Source organism: Athene noctua, chromosome 11, assembly GCF_965140245.1.
Source record: "Athene noctua chromosome 11, bAthNoc1.hap1.1, whole genome shotgun sequence".
NCBI lineage: Eukaryota > Metazoa > Chordata > Aves > Strigiformes > Strigidae > Athene > Athene noctua.
The window spans coordinates 22,575,061-22,601,357 of NC_134047.1; the positions used below are offsets into that span (position 1 = coordinate 22,575,061).

The 26,297-nt window shown below is 37.3% G+C and overlaps 1 protein-coding gene across 2 annotated transcripts in view; it reads right to left on the bottom strand.

Annotated features, from left to right (window-relative positions):
- The window catches only part of LOC141964462 (connector enhancer of kinase suppressor of ras 2-like), a 205,228-nt gene that overhangs the window by 102,067 nt on the left and 76,864 nt on the right, over window positions 1–26,297 (bottom strand). Inside the window, exons 3-4 of one of the 2 annotated variants that reach the window (XM_074914870.1) lie at window positions 7,941–8,143; window positions 6,592–6,679 (exon numbers count right to left, since the gene is read on the bottom strand). The exons of the other annotated variant lie outside the window; for it this stretch is intronic. Coding sequence (XP_074770971.1) covers window positions 6,592–6,679; window positions 7,941–8,143 — 291 coding nt within the window. The remainder of the gene's footprint in view (window positions 1–6,591; window positions 6,680–7,940; window positions 8,144–26,297) is intronic. 2 annotated transcript variants of the gene reach the window in all.

A 26,297-nucleotide genomic window follows, 5' to 3' on the forward strand; every position in this document is an offset into this window, starting at 1 on the left:
AAGCTCCCGCTTCCCCCAGCCCCAGAGCTCCAGAACCTTCCACTGCTGGCACGAGGCAGGGAACCCCCCCCCCCCACTCCTTCATGGGGAGCACCAGGCCGAGACACCCACCTGTCTGCTGTAACACAATCTGGGCAGAAAATATTTCTGAGGTGTCCCGGCATCTCCCCGTGTCCAGGGAGGCTAACACCCCGACCTGGTGGCTGGCGGGAGCCCCTGAGCAATGTGAGGGGGGGGACAGGGAGCCCTGTAACCCCGTGAGGGAGGGGACAGGGAGCCCCAGAACCCCGTGAGGGAGGAGATGAAGAAGCTGCCACAAAACATACTGAGGACCAGGGAGGGTGGGATTCTCACCTCACCAGGGGCCTTGTTTACCGTAGGAATTTTGTCTATAAAGTCATATTGGCACTGATTGTTTACATTTAGGTCAATTAATGGTTAAAACCAGAAAAATTATGTTGAGAAATTGCTAAATACTTCTTCAAATGTTATGCCACATTGGAAAAAAAAGCTTTCTACAAAGCAAGATGAGGATTTAAAAACATATTTTTAAGAATGAGAATATGACAAGTAAAAAAACACTGTCCTTTATTTGTCATTTTTCCCTGAATAAATTTTAAAGTAAAATCTAACTATACCTAAAAGATCCCCTCAAGTAAATTAAGATTCCTCATAGTTCTCAAGATTTCCTCTGTCCTGGATCTTAATATGATAGCAATAACAGTTAATTGCTTTAAACTTCCCATGCAATAATTCCAACATCCTCACTCCATTTACTCTACAATAGACTAGCTGTATGTCCAGCCTGGGCTGTGGTACTCTCTGTGAGAGAAATAGCAGCTCACTGGCAGATCTTTGCTCCTCTTTTTGAGTCCAGCAGCAAAAATCCTGGGCTATGTCCTATCTACTGAGGCCACACTCAGCTCTCAAACCTTATTCCTTGGATGCTGCTTTAAGGATCTTTTCCCTCAGCCCGTGTGAGGCTGCTGCCAAGCAGCTTTAGCCTGTGCCAGCCACTCAGCCCTGGGTACACGTAACTGTCGCACCCTCAACTCTAAGGGTCATGTTTATTTTGCAGGATTGGCACTTTTGTAGAGCAATTAATTTCTAAGCGAATACAGTTTCAAGAATATTGTTACAGAATAAGAAAGTTAAAATCAGATGATTGTGAGTGCCAAGTCACACAGAGAAGAATTTATATTAGCATTTCATGGTCAAGTATCACTTTGATGTTTCTTCTGTATTCATACTGTTATTTTCTACAGCACAGAAAGAGAATTCAATTAGTCAGTCTGGTTGGCAATGCCCAGGGCAGTTTATCCTACAAGTGTTAGACACTTCAAACAGCACATCCACCATCTTGTTTTAACCCTCCAAGTACCAAGGGAACAAAATGATCACAGCAGGGCTTGCAGCTTGACTTCAGAGCTAATGATCCTTTTTAAATGCTTCCTTTAATTTCTGTGCTAGAAACACAATATGAACTTCACTCTGAACAAACTAATTACTTCAGGTCAAAAAATAGAAGACTGATGTATAGTAAAACTGAAACATTACTGTTTTGTAGAGCAAAATTAATGTTAGCCATACTCATGTTGCACATTCAAGATTACATTAGCTTCAGCAATGTTAAAGGCTTTGGGATTCCTTCCAAAATAGATGCATATTGACTTTTTTTTTTTTTTAATACATCAGTCTAGTTTAACTGAGTGGTTAAAAGCACTTGCAATGTTATACTAAAATATTAAGATATGTAGGTCACAATATTCTTCTGATTTATTTTTCTCTGATATATAGCAATGCACTAGGGATGTCATTAAAAAAAAAAAAAATCTTCCAGGACTAACGTTTATAGAATTTTGATGTATTTTTCTTAGAAAATAAATAATAGTTATACTGATATTATTTCTGCATCCTCCATAAACAAGATGACATATTAAAAAATGTTTTCTCTTAGGCTTTAAAAAACTCTTAAAAAAATTAGTAGTTGCATTCTATTTCTCCTCTGTAAAACAGTAAAATACAGGAATTACAAAAATAGCCACAGCAGGAGTATTACGTACAAGCCAGTTTATGCACTACCTGAACATTCTACCTCTCAGAGGTACAGTACACCTTCAGAACTCTGATAAAGCAAAACAGCATTCTATTGAATATTCATAAAGAGAAAAGGTCAGTAGGACCTGTGCTCACCCACACTATATTCATAATTTTAGTTTCCAGTTACAAAAGAAAGAAAAATGCAAGTACTACTGAAATTTGCAGATATCATAAAGAATGTTTTATGACAAGTCTTGAGGACAGTTAACTAACACATAAAATAGTAATACATGTCAAATATTTAGTTCATTAACTTAGTACAATAAACCAGCATGAGTTCAGTCAACTACTGAAAAGAAACAGAGACCCTGTAAAGGAGCAGTTTGGAAGAAAACTTAAAACTTTGTGATGTTTGCCGGTTGAATGCCATTTCCCAACAGAACACTGCAGTAAAGATCTGCTGCAGCCTTTGAATGGTAGATATGAAAAAATGATATTTAAAGTTATATTGCTTGTATAGATAAAATCAAACACTCTTATAGAATTCATGCATTAAAAAGAATAAGGATGCTCTGAAATTAGGCAAATATATAACAGTAAATACACTAAAGTAACTTATTTTACCTGGTTTAATTAAGTTAAAGACTTTATCATAATCTATATTTAGAAAACAGGGAACAGATGTTTGATAACAAAATGTTCTTTAGCAAATGCAAGCAAAATAAGATTGAGGGGCTGAAAGCTGATGTATGCAAAGTTCAAACTGAAAATAACACCCACGTTTTTAATGGCAGTTGCTGAATCACAGAACAGTTCAGGTGGAAGGGACCTCTGGAGGTTATCTAGTCCAACCACCTGCTCAGAGCAGGGCTAATTTTGAAGTTAGACCAGGTACAGGAAGCTACTGAGAAAGAACAATTTCTATCAATTGCAGTATGAACTAGATAGCTTTAAAAAACATGTTTCATAGTAAACACAAAGTATTTGACTAAGGCCAGGGTAAAAATCTATGATATGGTCTCTGAATTGATCTCATTAAGGTTAATTAAACATTAATAAAGGGGAGAATAAGCAAAACACGTTTGTCTTTTGTTGGGAAAAAAATTAGCCTGAGTTGTGCTTACATTCTTTAGTAAGACACAGACATATATTTTGTTTAGAGAATGTTCATGCAGTTTAAACAGGTTTAAACATCTTGAACATAACCAGGGAAAAAAAATAGTCAGAAAACCAACTTCTACTAGAACTAGTGAGCTCTTTCTACTTAATGAAAAATATTCTTCCCAGTTATTCCAGTTATCTGGGTAGCCTTGACATAATCCAATCCTGATCGAAATTCAGTTAAGTTAGTTTGGTGGGGATTAATTTTCAGAGCAAAAATGAGAGCTAGTCTACTTTGAAGTTAGATCTAGACTTCAGAATGAAGTCAGAGAGCTCAGACATTGCAATATTCTGATCTAACATGCTTTTTTTGCACATTATCAACAACACATTGTGATGGGACACTGAACCTTAAAATTAGGATGTTTCTACAGCTTTCTGCATAATGCTATTCTTTTATAGTTTCCCTACTTATTTTAACGAAGGTGAGATTGTGAGGGATAAGAAATCTGAGTAGAATAAAGTACATTACTAAGCATAAATGGACAGGTATAAAACTTTTCTAAAACTAGAGAATAAAGATCATTATTCTTACAACCTGTATGAGAAGATACTATTTACAGATAAACAAGTGACTGCTTATTCATCGTAGTATTTACATGGTATGTAAATAATAATATCCAACATTGCAGTTCCTCTGTTTGGATGAAATTTTGAATGAAGATCTCATCTTCACACTCACACAGAGAATGAATATGGCTTAAAATCTAAAAAAATCTGCTTCCTTATTAGATCTAAGAGCATGTCACTCCAATAAATAGAGTACATCCTAGCAAGAAGATTCGTAAGCAGTGTCTATATTAAACTAAGATTACATAGCAATGCCCCCTATTTAGCAGAAAATTCGCCTTGAGTAGCAGCTGTAAGTTATCCACACAAAGCATGTTAATTTTGCACAAAATAAATCTTCAGGTTGAAGATACTCCTCACTCAATGTGCCGAACGTGTAGCCTTGACTGCTACTTTCACATTGACTAAATTAAATACCTAAAAATATATATCATTCATAAAACAAGAAGTATCTGAAAGAATCCAAGATCTAGGTTTCTATTAGCTATTCAGATTATCAATTAATATTTGAACCTACAGTTAAGACTGCATTTCTTTTTTAGGTGAGACATTTGTGCTTTCATACATTAAGATCAATTTTCCTCAGATTTAGTAGCAGCCAAACTGTCTCCCTATGAATGATTTTGGTTTATCTACTCTTTCTCGTGCTGAGTTTAATATACTATAAAAAGATCTTAATAGATGACTATCAAACAATTCCAATCTGACAATAAGAAAAGACAAAACTTGATTTGTAACTGACCTGAAGAACCAACTAAACATTTTTCATCTTGAAATGCCTTGAAGTTTATGTGAAAGATAGATTGTTTTTAAGTTGTCAAAAGGAGGACAGCTTTGGGAGTGGAGATGAAGAATTGAAAAAAAAAAAAAAAAAAGAACCAAACTATTGCTGGCAGAGGAGAACTGAATTTCATCTGCCAAAAGCAGTGAAATAAACGACAGAAATGGAGACAGCAATTCAAAATTACACTATTCTCACTTAGACCACAGGGAAAAAATCAAACTCACACAAAGTGCAATAACAGCTGAAGGGCAGAATCAGAATCCAAACTTTTCATACTATAGAGAAGTTCATTTTGCTTATTCTGTAAATCAAAAATAGCCTAGTGCTATAAACACCTTGTAAGAGAAAGCTTAATAAAGATACATAAATAATTAAATGCCTACATGGGAACTTTTAAACCAAGAAAAGAGAAAAAGGATCTCTGTTTTGCACTGCAAAAATGCATAAAGGACAAAACTTCTAAAAGAAATAAAGCTGAATATTATAAATTAAGGGTAATAGTGTAAAATACAAAGATTGATATTTATCAGCCTTAGATCTTTTTTTTCCCAAGAACTAAAATAAAATTGAAGAGGAAAAATAAAAAGTTTTCAGAATGCTACTACTCCAGGAAGCCTTCTTAAATTGAGTTCTATGATTGCTCTACTGTGAGGTTACAGGGAAAACTGTGCCAGCGTGGGACAGAGGCAGGTGGTGGATCCCTGTATACTGGAGACAGGGCTAGTTTAAGATGCTTTCAAAAACTACAGCCTTAGCTAAACTTTTTATAACCATAGAACAGTTTGGGTTGAAAGGGACCTCAAAGCCCCTCCAGTGCCACCCCCTGCCCCGGGCAGGGCCACCTTCCACCAGCCCAGGTTGCCCAAAGCCCCGTCCAACCTGGCCTTGAACCCTTCCAGGGAGGGGGCAGCCACAGCTGCTCTGGGCAGCCTGTGCCAGGGCCTCACCCCCCTCACAGGGAAGAATTTCTGCCTTAGATCTCATCTAAATCTGCCCTCTGTCAGTTTAAAACCATTACACCTCATCCCATCCCTACCCCCCTGATGATGAGTCCCCCCCCCCCGTTCCTGCAGCCCCTTTCAGCCCTGGGAGGCCGCTCTAAGGTCTCCCCAGAGCCTTCTCTTCTCCAGCTGAACCCCCAACTCTCTCTGCCTGTCCTCACAGGGGAGGTGTTTCATTTCTTCTTGCTTTCCCTCCCACAACACTTTCATCTTTCTCTTTTGCTTCATTCCAAGACAGCCCTGCCTGTTCTCTAACATCTCCACGTACTGCAGTAACTACTTGGTTTCATCAATATTTTTATCCACTTACAAGAGGAGAAGCTCGCTGTAAATATTTGTAAAACTAATTTCCCCTCAGTCTTTCTATACCTGTGTGTCACCTCTTGTCCTACTTCAGGGGCAGACACTGTCAGAGATTTATTATTTGTGTATTATGTAGCTACAGACCAGATAAATTAATTTTATGTACCTGTGGGACTGTAATATATCAGAATTAATTAATGAATGCTGGTGATGATAATACTACTGGTCTTATTTGTTCCATATTGGGTTTATTTAATGTTGTGAATATTTGTTGTTAATCACTAAACAACTTTCATGTAACTGGCTCTCCTTTAAGTGAAGAAGCCACAGTACAGGTCCTGAATATATTTGTATGCATTTTAAGAACTTGTCCCTGAAAGATTTTTGACCATTCATATTTTAATCTGTAATAAACTGCTACAAGTGGTTAAGCTGTTTCCCACTGTGGCTCTGTTCTTTTGTTTAATAATTGCATGGCGGTAAATCACCTGACATGAAATTGTCTGTTCAAAAGCGAAGTAGATTATTTTTAACTTCACACTGGCTTTCAATCTATCCAGGCATATGAGGATAACCAAAGTCGAAAAGTCTTCCCATCACTCCCAGAGAACGTGCAAAGAACAGAGAGGTAATGCTAAAACAGTTTTTCTGGTGAAGTAAAAGCTTAGCAATGTTTTTATTATTGTAACTTTTAAGCAACAGTATGAAGAGGACTCAGATAGCCACTCCTACCTGTTGCACAATGGTTGTTAGTTCCAGGCACAGTTGAACAATGTTGTTTTTCAGCAGTGAGTATTCTGTCACGCTGACAAATGGAGACCTGTCACAAAGGAAGGACAGGTTTATACAGCAGTAAGGATTATAGCTCCTGTTGACTGTATAAGCAGATGTATGTAATATAGAGATCACAGAGATGTGAAACACCTAATCATGACAATCTCCAGCAGCAAGTTACACAACTTTTCTAAAACGCGCCGTTGAAACAAGAAACAATGTAGGCAGGAAGGATGCGAACTGGATTTTGGTCAGAACATCGAAAGTTATTCTTGTGGAAAGTGGAAATAGGAGCTTCCAAGTAATTGTAAGTAGTCCAGTACAGCTCATTAAAAAGGCAGCATTTCTAGTATGACATCGCTCTTGAGCAGCAATTAGCACCTTAATTCAGAGAGCAAAGTAATGCTTACTTAGTCACTAACAGCTTCCCGCACACTTAGATTTTCTTTAGGCTTTCTGAATTCTAGCTGAATCTGACCCTATCTGAATTTATAAGAACTGACAAGGTCATAGCCTGAGAGAATATGACTGCTGGCATTAGGTTAGGAAGATGTCACCAGGATTATAAAAATCCTGTAAAGGAGGGTGATTCACTCTCACTGTGATTTCTCAGGTGCCATTTATACATTCAAGAGCGTTCAGATTCAAGATAAAGCTATCCATTGCTATAACTCTAAAGAAAGAAACTAAACATAAATGCTCCGATGCTATTTTATGCTTTGATTTCTGTCTTTCCACAGTCAAAATTTTGACTAAATTTATTCAGAGATACTTTTAATCAAATTCTTGGTTTGTAGATGAAAAAATCCCAGCGGTTGATTGTTGAGCATTAACTAACACCAAACTCTACCTAACACATCAATCCTACTCGTTAATAAAATTTATTTCCAGACTAAAGCAAGTACTAGAATTTATTTTGAATATTCTTAATTGATTTGCTCCACTCCAGCTTTTCTGAGCCTTTCTGATGGCTAAAGGACAGTTGAAACTCCACAATCTTTTCTTCCTTACCCTTCTTTCTGATGATGTTAACTTGGAATATCACAAAAGTATTCATTTCACACAAAATACTATCAGACTGAAAGAATCTGAAAAATTAACTAGAGAAAACTTTAACACCCTCCTGACAGAAAAGGGTACTACATTTTGCCTCCAATATTTGAGAAATTGGCAAAAGCAAAATTTAGAGTTAGAATTACAGAACTGCCATTTTAGTATTAGAATAAATGAATACAAGAGAAAAAGAAAGAACAAATACAGAACCATCCAAAGGATTAGTCATAAAGGATCAAAAAATAGTAAGTTACCTGTCCAGCCAGGCTAGTAAGTTCTTGGCAGCACCAATCAAGTCAACTACAGAGGTAAGAAAATCATTTGGCAGTCGTCTGGAGGCCCTGCCATCATAATGGCCACTCCTCCTTCTACCCGTTATAAAGTTCTGAAGATTTTTGGCTGAGGCATTCAGCTTGTGAGACAGAGTTCTCAGGTTTTCGGTCTCCAAACCATAATTCTGAGGGGAAAGAAGATACACAGTTAAGTGAAATAGTGTGTTTTCAGCTTTGTGAACAAAACTGTGAGGTTGAACATTCTGAAAGGTATTGGCTGAAAGGACAGGCTAGTTAGGGGTGCCTGGTGTTAGGCCAAGCAGCAGGCTACTGTGTGGACAACAGAAAGGATGTGTCTGTCATTAGCACGACCAGCTCTGCTGGCACCAACGCTAGAGTCCCCACACTCACTGGTCCCACTGAGGGGAAGGCACAACCAACCCTCATATACCCGGTCTCAAGGTCTTTCCTGTTTCCAAAGAGCAAAGGTGAGTCAGTCCACTGTCCCCGACCTGCTACGGTTCAGTGTTAGAAACCGCTCGGTGTATTTGTTCCCACTGAGAGCAGGTCTTTAGCAGTCCCACTGCACTGGATCTCACTCACTCTGATTTGTGTTAGCACTCTACCAACTTGCAATAACTTAGCTTTGGCAGAACTTCCCTTTTACTTACGCTCTGAATAAGATAGAAAATCTTACACGGCCTTGGTAACAGGCTTTTACAGGAAATTTCTTCCTGAACCCTGCTATTGTTGGTGAGCAGCTGTCCCATGTGTAATGTAATACGGGAACAGTCAAACCAGGTCAGAGCAAAGACGTGGTACTCCTGTTTCCAATGACTGCGCAGGGAAGAATCTGAGAATGGAACAGGCATGTAGTAACAGCTGTTAGTGGTTCAGAGACTTCAGCCAGTGACAGTGTCTTCAGATTTAACAGTTCTTAATGGATTTTCTTCCATTGTTCGAATTCTGATGGGGCAGGGGGGCAGTATTGAATCTAAGTAAAGTTTTCCACACACAAGTCCCTTTTCCCTTTGTTCACATTCCTTCATCCATGTCCCTGTCCTTTTATCACCAAGCCAATTCCCGACTTACACCCAGGTAACAAGCACAAAGGTATCTCAGCTCATATCCATTAAATAATCCACTCAAGTTCACATAGCAAGTCTCAAAGGCGCTGAATTGAACCCAGATTTCTTGCTGCTACGATAGAATGTAGCATATGAAAGAATTTAATGAGCATTTAAACAAAATCAAATTTCAGAATATGGATTGATTACCCACTGTTAATGTCAAGCATGTATGTGTTACAGGGGATGACTGATTATCAATATCATGTTAATTTTTCTGCCTAAACTTCTTCCTCAAAACAGAGAATAATGAACCGCAAACAATACACAATATTGATGAGCATTAATATGGATATTTGTACTACAAATAATAATTTCTAACAGTAAAAAAGGAAAATGTATTGACCAATACCAAGCTTATTAAATAGGATTGTATGGAAGTCAAACAAAATACCAACAAACTCTTGGCAAAGTTGTTTGGACTACTTACCTGGTCCTTAGGCCCACGCCTGCTCTGCCAGCCTTTCCCCCCCTCTCAAAATTCACTGTAAAATCTGCCCTTTGGTGGAGGGCACCTTACAAGGAATGGAAACACTTTGCTATCTTAGCTCACTACAAAGAACTTAGATTTTAAAATAATTTTAGATACTAGGGACAGAATTAATTTCATTGTTATATACCTGTCACGCCTAAAGTATCACAGTCAATGAGGTTTGGAAACATCCAGTTGAAGACTGTCTAGTGAAACAAATGAAAGTTACATTGGTTTAGCTACAGATAAGAACAATTCTCCTCTTCGTTTTTCCAGAACAAACACTGCACCGTTAGCAATGGCATCGCTAAAGTCAGTCATTCTGTTTTGGAAAACTTTAAAGTTAAAAAGCAAGCTGTATTTAAAAGTAGTATGCCATCTGTTTAATATTTGCAGCTAATCTTTCTTTTATTAAAGCACTGAAGGAATTCCCTCCCCTGCTCTATTTTTCTCTCAACTTCTACTCGTGCCAAGAAGACGAGTAGGTGGATGTACTGGAATGCCTTTTCCAGCTAGCAACCAGCTAGGCAGGGCTTGGTTTCCCCTCAGACAGAGTTTGATTTTGCACACTCAACCACACATTACCAGGGTGATAAACCAGATCCTCCTGGTTTTATTTCCAGGTCCACCCTTGCTTATCCCTGCAGAAAAAAGCAGAAAACGTTTCACCCAATAACTCATTATTGCATAAAAGCTCTGGAAACCTGTCAGCTTACTTTCAAGAGAAGCTAAGCAGGAAAGGAAACAGTTTGACCAGCAAATCTATAAAAGTCATAAAGCAAGCTAGATACTAGCAAGTGTAATCAACTGGAGCGATCTTCTCAAGTCGTTGGAAAACAGAGAATTGAACAGAAAATGTGTTTGAGGAAATCCACCTAGTGAACAAGCTTATAAATTACATGCCAATGGCAACTTCAATTAATGTCACTGCAAAACTTAAAATATAGCAAAGCATAGATAAAATGTGGCCATAAAGATTATCAGAAGATGAAAGGGAATTTGTTGGAACAGTAAAAGTGCTGATGCAAGTTAGTGGTTTAGTTGAGACTTAGCAAGACACAATAAAGGGGAAAAGATAAAACTATTATAAAAACAACAGTGAATCAGTATCTCCATAGAAGACACAGACATTGTATTACTCTAAATTTAAGCTTGCCTCAAATCCAAGATCTTCATTTTTAAATGAAACAACCATAACCAACTATAAACTGGGAAAAAGGGTGGTTAAAATTAACCCTTGAAAATATCACCTCTGAGCACATCATCCTAATTTTCTGCACCACAGCTCACCTCATGCCAGCTACACCAGTTTCTCACCCCACTGCCACCTCCCGCGCAATCCGTCTGCCAGGCTGAAGCTCTGATGCCGCGAGGCCCCACAGGCCCCACTGTGGCAGCACACTAGAAAACTTCTGAAGGAAGCTATGGCCCCTTTCAGGCTTCCCTAGTCAGCAGTCAAGGTGAGGGAATATGAAAGAGGTTGTTCCAGAGAAGAAAAGAGCAAACAGGTGGGTCTACACGCAAATTTAAACTGCCTCAGTTATGACTCAGTGAATGTGCTTGAAAACACGAGTGGATGAGTTGCAGCTTTTGAGTGTGTGTAGCTGCCTTCTGTGTACATGACACGGCAAGAATCCAGATCTCTTCTAATTCCTGTAGTTATCCCACCTGCATGATGCTCACTGAGATAGTCTCAAACTTGCCAGACTAAATCATTATCACAGCTACCATATCAGAGCTCAGTTTTCACAGCTGTACATTCTGCTCTCACTGTGTTAAGTAGGTGCTGTTATTGTGAGACACACCATAGAAATGATGCTCCCAAGCCCCAAAAATTCTATCTCCTGGCAGATGATTTCTTTCTGGCACAGTAAATCCTAGATATAATTTCTGGTTCAAAAAGAAAGAAAGAAAACAACCCGCAAACCACCAAACCTCTAAAAAGGGACAAGAGGGTGCCATTAGCATAGGAAGATTATTTTTCATACAAAGAGTAGGAGAAAAAAAAAAAAAAAGCATTGCTCCATTCCCTGTTTTTCTTCCATGATGCTTAAGGTTGTTGCATAGTCACTTTTAGCAGATTACTCCATTAATGGAAATGGACATACAGGTTTAGAGACTAAATACTGACTATTAAAGTGACCCCAAATGCTGCTTGTCTAGAACTACACAAGCATAGAATTTGCCAAATTATTACAAAATCTGGATGATGAAAGTGCTTAGTGAGAACAGAAAGTAGATGTTAGGCGCCTACACACCATTTCAGTCAAATGGACCCGACAGATACGTTGCAGAAAGGGCCAAAAGAACAGCACAGCTTGAACACAGGAAACCATGACTGGTAAACCTATTAAATGTTTACTTAAGCTTCTTCTCAGAAAAGCAGTGTTGAAACAGCAGGAAATTCTGTATATCCGCTGAGTATAATATATGACAGCAATATCACCTTCAGACACACACACAAGAAGCGTTACATAGAGATTATCTGATCTGCTCAGCCACAGGCTGATTCAGTAGTGTATTTTAGGTTGGTGCTCAGCAATTCCTGATGCCCTATTCAATGACAGGAGTTGGAACGAAGCATTTCAAGGGTTAGAAATTAAACACAAATGTGAGATCAGAGCCAGACAAGCTTATTATAGAGAAATATCATTAGCAATAACACCAAGATGAAGCTGTGCTTAAAGTGATACTTGTTAGTGAGATGTACAACTGACTTAGGTTTAAGGATAAGTCTGCTTGCTGCCTGTAAAACAGTTTTCAATTTTAGCAATTTCATTTTCTAATTCTCCGATATTCAAATTTTCCCTGAGGAATTCCTGTCACCCCCCTAGTTGCCCTCTCCTGCCCAGTTTGAGATGCCTGTTTTGGTGTTCCTAGGGACTAGGGTTATTGTAGGGTGGTGAGAGGGAAGAGGCAGGACAGGTCACCCCCAGGGCTTTTGCAGGTGATCGGTTTTTCTGGAGTACAGAAAAAACAGGTGGCTGATGCCAGAAGTGTTAGAATTCAGAAGACAGGAGAGAATACCAGATTTTTTTGAACAACCTGAAGACTGTTGTTCTTACTAATGCAGAGTGGAAAATATGATAGAACTTGTTAAATACTCCATATAGTTGAAAATGCATACTAGAAATTGAAAAACAGGAAATCTGCCTCCAAACGGATATTTCTTCCTTTTTATGTCATAAATCCATAACGCAGAAATAGCTAAATACACTGTGACAATGAACCTTCATGTTCTGTGTCTCTACAACAATTCCAGCTAAAAACTCTGCTTGTTTTGTACATACATTCTGGTTTGAAGTTCCATTTTTAAATGGGTTCATTTTTTTATCCATCTGACAATATGACACCTGTGGTTTTTTACATATTCAAAGAAGTGGAATGAAAAAAGTCTTCATCTGTGGCTTAGGGTGTTTTCATATCTGATTGCAGGTATGTAATAACATCACAAATTAGTATTTCATTATCTACTAAGATAAAATAGGCTAAATATTTTAGCAAATGTTGGGATAAAAAATATGTATAATAGAAAAAAAAGATAATTGATTTCTTGTATACACTAACACCTGAAGTTCAAAAGCAGAGCAAGAAACAACTGCAATATAAGAAGAGTTTATTTCTTATTGGAAAAATCCTCATTGTTATATACTTAAAGGTACTAATCTAATGAAATTGTTTTGCTATATGTGACAGAGGTAAAAAAAAAAGTATGCAGATTGAAATATATTTGACATGGGATATAATTTTAGCTAAATAGTTTATATTACATAAGCAATTACTTTAAGTTATCTTAAAAACAGATTTATTTTTAATTATAGTATTTTTTCTTGATGTCATTCATGTAAGTAGTCAGTGTAATATATGTATAAATATGCATAAGCACATGGATGCATACACAGATTTTTCTGTAGGTGATATTTGAGAATGTTACAATTTTCACTAAACCGTATGGTTCAGAGAAATAAAAGTGCAGAGCAGTAGATCTGACTGAAGAGCTTAAAGGAAACAACCCTGGCTGAAATTCAAGCATCTTGCATGATATTCACCATGTTAAGGCATTTAAAATACCACAACCTAAATATTGATCGACACTCCCATTTTTATGTTTCATGCATAAACTTAAAAGAATCCCCTCAATTTATCAGTCCAACCCAGTGGAGGTAGCCACGGCTGCGGGTCTCAGTTCCCTGCTGCCCCCCCAGCCGCCCCTGGAAGCAGCCCCTCTGGGCTCACAGCATGCTCCAGTCCTCCTCAGTGCTCGCTTTCCCAGTTGCTTTAAGCTGACCTATTTGTGAACTGCCACGGAAAGATGGTGCCATGCCCTCTGCCCGAGTCCCAGCACCGCTGTAGAGCGAGCAGGCTCAGGGAATTAATTTAAAAGCTCAATCTTCAAGCACATCTTCCCCACTACGGACTAGTTTTCAACTCATTCCCAGATTACACATAAATTGAGTTAAAGTTATTGTGGACTTGGAACATCTGATGCAGCTCTAGGAGGATGCTCTGCCCCTCCCCAGGGGCTGTGGGTACAGCAGCACGAGACCTCTCCCCACCTGCCTCCCCGGGACTAGGAGGGCTAGGAAAGAGAATTCCCCAAAGCAGCTCTGGGCTTTTGGAATCTCCTTCGGGAAAACACAAGGTGCCAGATGGGATCCCACAACTCCCTGCTGGCTGCATCGCTGTGCATGCTGCAAAGGCCGTGTCTTCGCAATGAAAATTACAGTGTTTGCGATAGCATATAGTCATTTAGCACTTAATGAGTATAAACAGGCAAACACGGCGTGTTTAATAAAAGAAAAATCCAAAATAATCACACACTATGTTTTCAGCATAAATAGTTCTGAGGCTTAAATAGAATGAAAACCATCAAAACACTTTTTTTTTTTTTTTTGAATTTCCTTTCTGGAGGTATGTTTTTAAAGGTTAAGAGCCTAACGGAAAACACAGCAGAAACTTGATTCTAAAATACTTGTCTCTGTAAACATTTATTTGATTTCATCACACAGATTTCTTAAAAATTTTGTGGTGATATTTTTATGATAAACTTAAAACCTAAGTTAACAAAGTAGTATGAATTCAAAGTATGTGAGGCAGCGCGTTTCCATCAGGCATGTAATTTTTTTCCTCTTTAAAAAGAATTTACGAGCTGAATATCTTTTACAGGAATAGCAACTAGAAAGAGGTAAATTTTTCATGTAAATCCAAAAGGTCCTTTCTCTGAAATTATCTGAATTAGTAAACAAGTTTTACTATAACATTTAAAGTACTAAATTAAAAGTGTGTATTAAACCTTGGTTCCACAGAATATGACCCACTTTAAATATTTATGACAGATTTAAAATAAAGTGCTAAAATATCTAGATTTTCATTCTATGTGAGCAGAGGTGATGTAAATTCAGCTGAAAGAAAGAATAAGCTATACCTTGTAATTATTGTATTGTATTTGGTGGTGTTAAAGTTCTGCTGGAGTGGTATGCAGATTGAAACAAAAATTACTTGGCTTGCAGTCTGCTAAAAGTTACTCTTTTGGTATAACTAGTGCTTACAGCATACTGGGCTGCTGTTTTTTTAATTGACCTACCACTTAATTTTTGATGCACTGTACCAAATACATTTTGTGCCTAGTCCTGGAGCAAGTGGAGCGCTTCAGTGCCTATCACCATTTGCTGATTTCCAGTGTCTGAAGGCTCAGAGCTGAGATCTTGTTTGGAATCACACAACGGTTTGGGTTGGAAGGCACCTTAAAGATCATCCAGTTCCCTGACCCACAGGCGGGACCTTGCACTTGGCCTTGCTGAGGTTCACACAGGCCCACTTCTCAAGCCTGTCAAACCCCTCTGGAGGGCATCCCTTCCCTCCAGCCTATCAGCCACACCACCCAGCTTGGTGCCATCTGCAAACTCGCTGAGGGTGCTCTCAGTCCTGCTGTCTGTGTCATTAGTAAACAGTATTGGTCCCAGTACAGACCCTTAAAGGACACCATTTGTTACTGGTTTCCCTTTGGACACTGAACCATGGACTGTAACTCTCTGGATGTGGCTATCCAGCCTTAACCATCTAATAGTCCATCCAATCCATCTCTCTCCAACCTTAACCTAAGAGCAGTCTTACATGATGCTTAAAAATGTCCTCCATCTAAAACCAACTAAAATCCATTAGTGACCATGAGATTCAACATACAAGTTCAGGTCTAGAGACTGGAACCTAAAACCTAACACATTTCCTGAGTGGTAAAAGTGGGATAATGATTATTATAACGACAATAAAATGCAAGTTTTGACAACACATTGAAAAGGTCAACAAAATAAATCAAAGAAACAGTGTAAGTTTTATTAAGGAAACTGTCAGATGTAGTTCATACCGTGTCAGACTTGTCACTGCACAGTAGCGTTTTAATTGGGTAATGACCACAATCACATGCTCTATGAGCAAAGGTATGAGTCATCTGAACAAGAGGCAACTGAACCCGAGGTGACCTAATTCTCAGAATGTCTTATCACAAAGACCCACTTCACAGTTTAACTTATCTGTCTGTAGTAAATGTCTAGTGGAATTAATATTATAATGGTCGTTCCAGTTACTTTCTAGCAAGGGGATGCTGTACTGCACACCAAGATATATTACACAAAATTTTCATATTAATCAGGATCCCAATTTGCAAAAGAAGCCTAGATTACCAAACAAAGTTGCTTTGCTCTGCATTAGAGAAAGGAAGATATAGAGGGCACATCTGGATGTGTGCTACTTAAAGTAAAATATTCAATAATTTATCTATTTTAAAAATATATAAAATCTTAGCCCCTGTTTTGCAAACTAGAAATGTATTAAGAAAACACATTCCATCTTAATGGCTGGGGACTGCAGTTCAAGTAAAACATTGTCCAAATTTGTTTCAGCGTTTTCATTAAAAGCTCTTCTCATTCTAAATCAGTAAATTAGGAACACTATATAATAAAGAAAATCCTTCTCACTATCTTTAATAACATGTGCCTATCAGTTTATTATGACCGTTAAACTGCAGTATTATAACCTACTGTATGTGCATAGAACACAAGGATATTTCATAAAAATAAAAGTATAGAATTTATTAATAACTATGATAATACTATGCAAATATGCAACATCATAATAAAAATTAGAGTGTACGATCTGAAACACCTTGCTTCTTTTTGATGTGTGGCTTTCCTCCCCCTTGTGCTCACTTCCATTATAATTACCCTACCTTTCAGAAGAAAATTGTGACACAATTCTTCCTTGTCTCCTGAGTCTATAATTTGGAACTTGTCACAGTGCTTCTAAGCACTTCATATACCTTCCTATTATCTTGTAAACAGATACATTAATTAGCGGATATTGTGCTAAGATTAAATATTTTAACCTTATTTTAAAACTTAACATTTGCATTATATTTATTTCCAGAAGGAGCTTTAGTATTTCCACTGTAATTGAAATATATATAAATGTAATCGAGCATAAAGTGCCTTGAAAAGTGTTTTACTGAAAAAGGCACATGTTTTTGATTTCAGATAAAAATTAGAACATGATAGTCTTTCCTTTAAAAACTGCACCATAAGACCAGCCTTGAACAGGTTTTTTTCCAGAATATGGTATTTAAATAAATTGTTAAATTTATTTTTAAGTGTTAAGAGAGTCAAATGACTGGACACCTGGTAAGAGGAACTGAGTTAGAGAAAAGCAGAAGATGAGGTTATATTCCTGCAGATACCTCCTCTGAAAACATGAAAAATATATGGCTAGACTGGACCTTGAAATGGCTATGGATAAGGATGATCAAGAGAAGATCACAGACGTAATATGCAGATTTAGTGTTCATGGATCTCAGAAGGGTCACTGATTATGACAAGACTTGACCCACTACAGGCCAGGCTAAAACTGCACAGTATACTAGTTTCTATTATGAAATGGTTAGGGTGATCAAGAATTAACCCGCGTTCTTATCTCTTGCCTAAACATTTAAGTAGCTTTCACGTTGTAGCTATTGCTACAGGTCTCTGAACAAACCGCATAAAGCCTTCTTGGTCTGCTTAATCCTAATGAAGTCAGCGTGATTTAAATTGTGCAATATCCAAATCCTCTAACTGGGTAAGCTTGAATAAACCGCAACATCTTACTGTTTCTGTATGCATACATATCTATCTATGGAGAGAAAGAATATATTACTGTGGTGCAAGTACCTAAAACACAAAAAGCTGTGAGAAAATTAAACTCCTTACATATAGCACAGGACTTTAAAAATGTCCTACAACATTCAACAAATCAAACCACAAGTATCTCTGTCAGGCTAATTGGTGTGAGAAGTGTGAATTTTCTTAAAATACATTTTAAAATTATATCTCACCATACTATGTGGTCACACAGTATGATTCAGCACATTATGACACATCATCAATGTACTTTCGGTTAAAATCTGTAAAAACATGAAATCTGCTGTTCAATTATGCAGACTCCTTACTGCCATGATAATGTCAAGTATAAAGAAAAAATGTACTTTTATGCAAACAAAAATGTCTCGATCACAACATCTGGTCCCAGATGACTTGGGCCACTGGTCTGAGAGACTTTCAACATACAGAAAGTTCACTTAGTAATACATCTGAATATATTTTTAAAGATCATGCCCCTCAATCTAATGGGCATATTCAATATCACTATTTGCCATTTTTTTTTAAATGTTTTCTTCCTTTTCTCTACTCCTTGAAGAGATTTTATTTTTTAATATCTAAAGCCTTCTTATATTCTTCACAGTTTTAATTACTCATTCAGCAAGTTCTTGATTTTTTATTCCTGTTTTAAAAAAGTCTAAATACCTATACCTTGCTCTGTATCATATATATGTATATATTTCTGTTTGTTTAATAACTAACTATTTAAAACGGTAACCTAGACTGGAGATGTGTAGCAGGAACTATAGAACAATAGTAGGAAAGAATGATGCTTTAAGATTTTATTAAACAATATTCAGTCAAGACAAATTTTTATATCTTCTAGAGCAAAATAGATGATTTAAATGTAACAGGTATTTGTTATATTGAAATCATCTGTCATTGCAAGGAGAATAGGACTAAAGCTATATTGGGGATTAGCTGTTTATATATTCTACTTTTTGTCTGGACTCATTTAAAACATTGAAACAGCTATTTCTCTATTTAATGCCTATTCTCACAAAAGCTTTAAGAAAGAAAACTTTTAAGAGAAGGGATTCCGTCTGGAAGGAGAACTCGTGTCTCATTTCAGTTGTAAAGCTGAGCATGGTCATTTACCGTGCTGAACCATCAATAGAGTTCTTTCTGTGGAGGCAACGAACCATCAGGTTCAGAAACAGGAGAGACTGATCCTAACCTATGCTTAAAGTTGTACTTCAGTTTATCTGAAAGAGAATGCTTTTACTACTTTTCCTTTGAATTTCAGCAGCAGCCGTCTGAGCTGTTCATATCTGCTCTCTCACTGTACCTCTAATTCACATTTTCTGCTCAACTCAATCTTCACAAAGAGTTTAGATCAAAACTCCCTGGAAGTGAATTTGCATTTAAAAATTTTTCTCCATTTCAAAATATATTTAATATTTTATCATATTTTTTGAGCAAAACCTTAACATTAAAGCAGCATGCAATAATGAAGTCTTCTCATAAACACACTAACCTAAAATGGTGACTGTATTGCACCACCCATACGTCATTTGTCTTCTATCAAACCAAGATCTGTGCCTATTTAATAGCTTCAATGTCAACTCTCAGAAAAAGTACCAGGAGGAAAATAAAGCTTTGGCAGCACTTCTTTTCTGATACACACAAAAGCAAAGCCCAAGAGGAGGAAGGAAGTTAGTCTGATTTTTTTGTGGCTTCTTTTCACATCACAAGATAAACTGTTTCCAATTATTTACTTCAGTATTAAGTAAGGACTGATCTGCATATGGCTTCAATTAAAAACCATATGTAAGCCAGACATCTGTGATAGCTTGACCTCTTCCATATGTGTACAGGAACAGGCTATGCAGAACATGCTGATTGAGGATACCACGATAAATAAACAAAACCAAAAGGATAACCCAGTAGATATTACCTCCAAAAATATATTAGACCATGGTCTGCTCCCTTTTAAAAGTGATTACCAAATACTGCCTGCATTAGCGGTTACTATGCCTACAATTGTTTCCCAGTGCGTGCCATGCTCCATGCTACTGCTGACGTGTTATGTCTCTCTTAGAAATACCTAAATTACAGCTGAATTCTTCTTTAAATTTCCTGTTGCCAATCCAGGGAACTCCACTGGCTTTATTTCAAGGACAAGAAGTCTCAAGGCTTTACTATACCTGCACAGTACTCTCTTGATCTTTGTTCATGTGCTGCACCCTTCTCCGCAATACCTAATGGAGCTGTACATGTGCAGTACACTGTTCAGTACCCACAGGCCTTTATTATTTGTTCCTAAAACCTTGTGGCAAATTGAACTTTGCTATTTATTTCATAATAATCATAGTTTTGTGTAAGAACCAGTCATCCAATCATAGGAAGTCTAATTTTCTCAATTTTTTAAAGTACCTTTTAAAATGAATTATAAAGCAGAAACACAAGATTATAGAGGATAAGAGCTTCAGTACGTAACAAAATTAGAATTTTAAATAGTCGTGAATTATTCAAAGTTCAGAGCATAAATGATAGGCTTGCCTTTTGGAAATATAATGTCGACACTGACCATTTCACTTAGGTCAGACATTTAGCTTACCAGTTCTGCAAGAACCTAGTTCCATGTAAAAATTATATCAATTCGGGAAAGTTATATGACATATATTCATAACAATTCAGAGAGAAGCATACAGAAATTAAATTAGTAACAAGATTCTTTAGAATGGGCATTAACGAGAATATGAAAAAAGCTCATGTATCTTATTTCTATCACAAATCCACTGAAGGCTGCTCAAGCAAGTCACAGTCAACAATGACATGAATATGCATGTGCATACATTTATATTTTCATGCATATGAATTCATCTGTGACAATAACTGATCACAGATAATTATTCAGGAATTCAGGCAGCTTATAGCAATTGATATCATAACACAGGGTGGTATGAAAAATAACTTACTGGGAATTTATGAAAGAAATCACTCCTTACAAATGAGAAAAGCAATTTTCCATAGGGAAAATGTCATCATTCTTAGCTTACAGTGACGTACTCCCCATATTTCCTTCATGGAGAGAATCTCTATGGTATAGTTCTTGCTACCAGTGCAATACAACATCCATTGCATTATTCAGTACACATTTCAAATCAGAATTCTGAAGAAAAAAATTAACTATTGCTTTCTGCAAGGGCAAGATTTTACAAATGAAAAAACATAAGCAATAAATAAAATGTTATTGTTTCCAGCGAAAAAAGATCTACAGCCTTAGGAAAAAAAATTTAAAACTTAATTTTAAATGTTCACAATATTGTTTATATCTAGTTATTTAACATGCCATATAAGTAGTAGTACAATTATTTTTCATTAAAAGACAAAGAATGAACAATGTATTTCACATGGACCATTACAGACAAAATTGTCTTTGATGTTTAAAATTTTGAGCACATGAACAAACCAAGAAAATTTCTGTATATCACTGAGCTCTCAGGTAGTTTTTTTTTAAATAAGATTTTATGTGGAATAACTTTTTTTCATTTTAATGGGGAAAAGTTAATCTCTTATTGCAATAGTGTGTATTATTCTCCCTTTTTATTCCAAAAATAGAATCCTGTAGTCTTTAATCTAATATACCTTCCCCCTACTATTTAATGTAATTACCTAGGTCTGAATCAATATTCCATTAGCTGGATTCAGTCAATGGCCTGTCTTTGCTGCCTGCATTATTCTAGTTCTAAGGTTTTCAGTGCCTGCACACCGCAAGCAGAAGTTATCGCGACACGAGCAAACCAGAAGTCACACACAGGTATTTATATGTGCTGCTTTAAAACCGCAGGGTAAGGAATACCAAGCCGTTCAGGGAGCAGCGGTACTGCCCCACTGGTTCCCAGAGCCCCCACGCCATGCAGGGACAGAGGCTGGCGGCAGAGGCTGGGGAGAGCCACCCCTGAGCCGGCTGCAGGGGCCACAGACACGGACCATCACGGGCCAGGTGGCTGATGCCTCTCCAAGGAGCAAGTGCATTTTCCCCCAGAAAGTCACTGGTTTAGGATACACCCTCTAGTCACCTACCGACTCCTACAGCACTTGGCGGGAATCCTTGCGGGCTCCCTGTTCTGTTGAGTGTGGTTGAGATTGACTAAAACTTTCAAAACTTAAGGCTGGTAGAAGGACAGACTGGTGCAGACACAGGCAATGCGATCACCAACACCTCATTGGCTTTGAGAATTATTCTCACGTGGATGTTTCTCACCCCTAAACATGTATGGGAATTCAAACGGCTCTTTTAATAAAGCATGCTAAGCCTGAGTTACCAAGTTCAGCTGGCTAATGGATTTAAATTATATATTGAAATGTTTAATGCAATAGTATACAATTAAGTGTTGTTATGTAGCAATACACCAAGCCCATATGCTAGTTTCTGACAGAAGCCTAAAAGCCCTCTGCGCTGCTAGTCATGATTTTAGAAAAACAATGTTTTCCTTCCATAAATGCCCTCCTTGAAGTATTATTTCTGTGTTCGCAATAACAGATCAGAAGAGATACCACTGAGTGCTCCAGAATTTAGAACTGAAAATTACCAAGTTTAACTCCTGCAGAAAAGGATTGTGTTTTAGTGGCATTGTTATGAAATCACAGCATCCTTTATAAGATCTGTATTTTTATACTTTCTTGAACAAAGCACTACTCAAAATCTCATGATGAGAACAGGCCGCCGATTTCCAGCCATGTTTATTGTGACAATGATTTGAAGTCGGTGGTAAAAATTAATTAAAGCATGTATCTGTAATGTTCTAATAAGTATGTAGAACTTGCAAGACAACATAACACAGAGCTGAAAAGTTATCAGTATTGAAGCAGCACTTTTTTGTTACTGCTAGTTTTCCCCTTCTTGTTCATAAAGAATTCAAACAAAAAGGAAAAAGACTAAGCCACTGACATGAGACCTGATTTTACAAGCCTGAGCACAGAAAATTAACGTGGATTTGCCTCAACAACCAGTAATTATGTTTTATGTCAGCCAGTAAAGAGCAGAATGATGAATTCCCACTGTCAGAGCTGTACTATAGTCAACCACAGAAAAGTTTTACCGGTTCTAATATTTGATGCATTTCCCCCAAATTTAAAAAAACCTTAAATGCAATCCACAGCCAAATCAGAGCAACGTGTCTGACTAGATTTATAAATTTGGCCAGTGTTTCTGCATGTCTGAAATCAGTGTTACCTCCACAGCTCTCAAAATCTCTTAGCCAAAATTCAGTTATCTAAGCCATTTTTCATCAAAGTTTCACTGTACTTAATTTTGCTGTATACATTTACACAAATCTGGATATTTTGGCTATACAGCTCTAAAAAAATGCCAAATCATTGCCCCCTTTTACACAAAAGGAAGACACAGTTGCTTAGTGTTAAGCACCATGTAATACTGTTACCTGAAAAGCACATTTACGTATTGTGTAGCCCATGGCATTTTATATAAAGCAGGGACTCTTAAAATAAGAGGCTATGACAGCTGACCATTTTGTACAAGTGTTTTTATATGACAGCTTTGCTACTACTATAACATAATAAATTCTATTACAAAACCAGGGTGAGCTGGAAAGTTTAACCTGACTTGCACCCATTCCCACACTACAACTTAGAGCTTCATTCCTTCAAGGTGGTCAACACTTGACTCTTATTCCTCTACTTATTCTTTAATTAAATGCCCTCTTTCCTCATCGCCTTGTGAAAACATAAATGAATTCTCAACTCAAAGTCCGCCACAAACATCATCCAGAAATGGAAAAAAAAAAAGTATAAAGGACTATTTTATCCCAGAGATTAATGTTTATGGTAGCACTGATGAGAATCTCTCACAAGATTTCTTTTTGTGGAAAGCTTTAATCAAATACACCCTAACATTATCAAAAGCAATGCAGAAATCTAGCAACACATTTTATCATGAGGTAAAAGATGACACAGGACACAAACATTACAAGCAACTTTAATTCCTTTAGTGTAGAAAGAAAGAAAAGAAAATGTGAGTCCTCTGCTGCAAAATTTATTCATGTGTCACTAGCAGGCTGTTCCTTAAACTTGACATTGAAATCCCAGGGATAGCAATAATTCATATAAATTAATTGGATACGTCAATTCTACTTAGCCTGCAAAGGGTAGGTAAGTATCCTTAAGAGACCACCAGGTATCTCTGTGTTGCTGCAGACAGATAAGTATCCAAATCTTGGCTAGTCTGTGGCTTGGGCCACAAGAGAACTTACAGAGAGCGATTCAGAATACTGGAGCAAGGCAGCCAGGGGAACAAGGTTGAAACCCAAAAGCTGGCCTTCCTGCTTTCTGCTGTCCACTAGTTTGGGCAAACCTGACTCCTATGCAATAAATAATGCTTTCTGAAACACAAAGAAATCAAAGCAAAAGAAGCAATAAACATTCGCTTAACTCTGTAACATGCAATGTTACGGCAGCTGGTTTCAAGAGAAACAACCATGAAGTGAAGCAGTGTTACGACAGAGGTTTTTCTTTTAGCACTGTGCACAGAAAACGTCCATTCCTTTATCCCTAGTAGTAATTGCAATGACTATCATCAGTCTTGAAGAAAGTGAACATCCAGAAGGACTGAAAATAAACAAAACTGTCTTCCAGATCTAAACCTCAAAAGAAAACTAAATGATACCAGAAATGAATGTACCAGGAACATCCCCTAAACCAGGGGTAGAAGAATATACACAAATTATAATGTATACCAACAGTATCTGGCTTGAATTTCAGCCAGTATTTTCCCTCCTGTCCTGGTCTACAGCATCGGACATGTGTGGTTTTTCAGCACCATCTCATTAGCCTACCTAGTCATTTGCATAAATTTCTGCTACTGCACTGGCCTAATAAGTAGCAATGCAGTTTAATTGTACATATTACAGCACACTGTTCTCTACCAGTGAGTGACAGAAACTCATAATAGGAAAAGGAATAAAACAGTCATAGACAGAATACCACCCAGACATAAAATACAGTCATGGTTTATTTTAAATGGATTATTTTATAAATTTTTAAATGGAAATAAGTACATTTATTTTTCAAAAGCATGCAGTAGTTCCTGTAGTAGCCTATTCACCAGCCTAGCCAGGAATGGATTAGAATCCTCATTCTCAGTGGTACTTAAACAAATGTATTTTCAGAAGGAAATTACAAGCTTTGGAACATATTTAAGACTTTTAATAGAACATGTTTCTCCCTATTTTCTGAAAAAGAGTTATTGTGACAAGAGGAAATCTTTCAGCTATGTCAAAAGACAGGAAAAACAAAAGTCTATTTCCTCTCATTAGCCTGTTAACATTGTCTTGCTTTACAGGCAGCTGATGTACATAAACTCAAGGAATTAAGATAGGAGTCAATACACCAAATTTGTATTTTTCCTGAAGTTTGTTTTAACATAAACTCAGCCTTAAGCAGGAAGAACAGAAATACTTACAGCCTGAAGTAATTTGTCTGAAGTTTGATAGCCTAATACCTCAAAGTTTGGATGCATTAAATGTGGAAAAACATTCGATGGGTTCTACTGGGAGGCACCTGCCCTGCAGCCCACCCACCGCTCTCTTCCCCTTTTGAGTTGTATTTGGACCGTAGTTGAAATGCGAGTAAGAAGCAGCCAGCCTCTGTTCTTCTATCTCCACTATAATCACCTCATCTTATGATAACAGACCATATGCATAATAAAATACCTGAATAGGACCATTTCCAATCTGTGCTTAGATACATGATACACAGATATCACATACTCTGAGGGTTCTGTGTCTTCATTAGAGGTTATGTGGCCTTGACTGCTAAGGCACAGTTGCTGTACAGGAATGATAAATTCATACAGGATAAAGTTTGCAAAAGAGCTCAAGCCTAAGTGTCTAGTGCAATTTAACAGACAAAACACAAATTCATAAGTCACTTAAGTTCTACGTTCCCTTTAAAACAATCCTTTGCTTGGCTACCTACTAATTTTTTCATGCTATCATTGGTGGTACCGCTACAGTGTTCCAAAATATCCTCACTATGCAAACAATAGTCTTGAAAACCACGTCCTACTATGGAACGATTGGTGTAGAGGTAGTGGTCATCAAAGAGAAAACTAAGACATCAAGAAAAATCACCCTCTACTTTGTATCTGCTTCTATCAACTCACACAGCTGCCTTTAGACCTGGTAAGGAGACACTGGGTGATTTTACAATTAAAGAATTTCATTTGTGCTAGGTAGTCAACACAAATAATATGTGATTACATTCAGGGATCTCCTTTTTCAGCATACCAGGTTAGTAAGACCTTGAACTCCTTACTTCTTACCGGTACAACAAAACCGTTATTTATGCATGTGTGTAAAGTACCTGTGAACAAAAATACTTTTAGACTACTGTGAACTGTTTGGACAAACATAATTATCTTCCTTCAATATCTCGATCCTAAAAGATTTTTAAAAATGAAAAAAAACTGGCAACAGACTTTAAAATGAGGAAAAAACCCAGACAATGCTTAAGAAAATATTTTTCAAAATTGCATGATTGGAAAGGCTAAAACAGAATGAAGCAGCTAATTAGGCTAAGCAAAAGATAA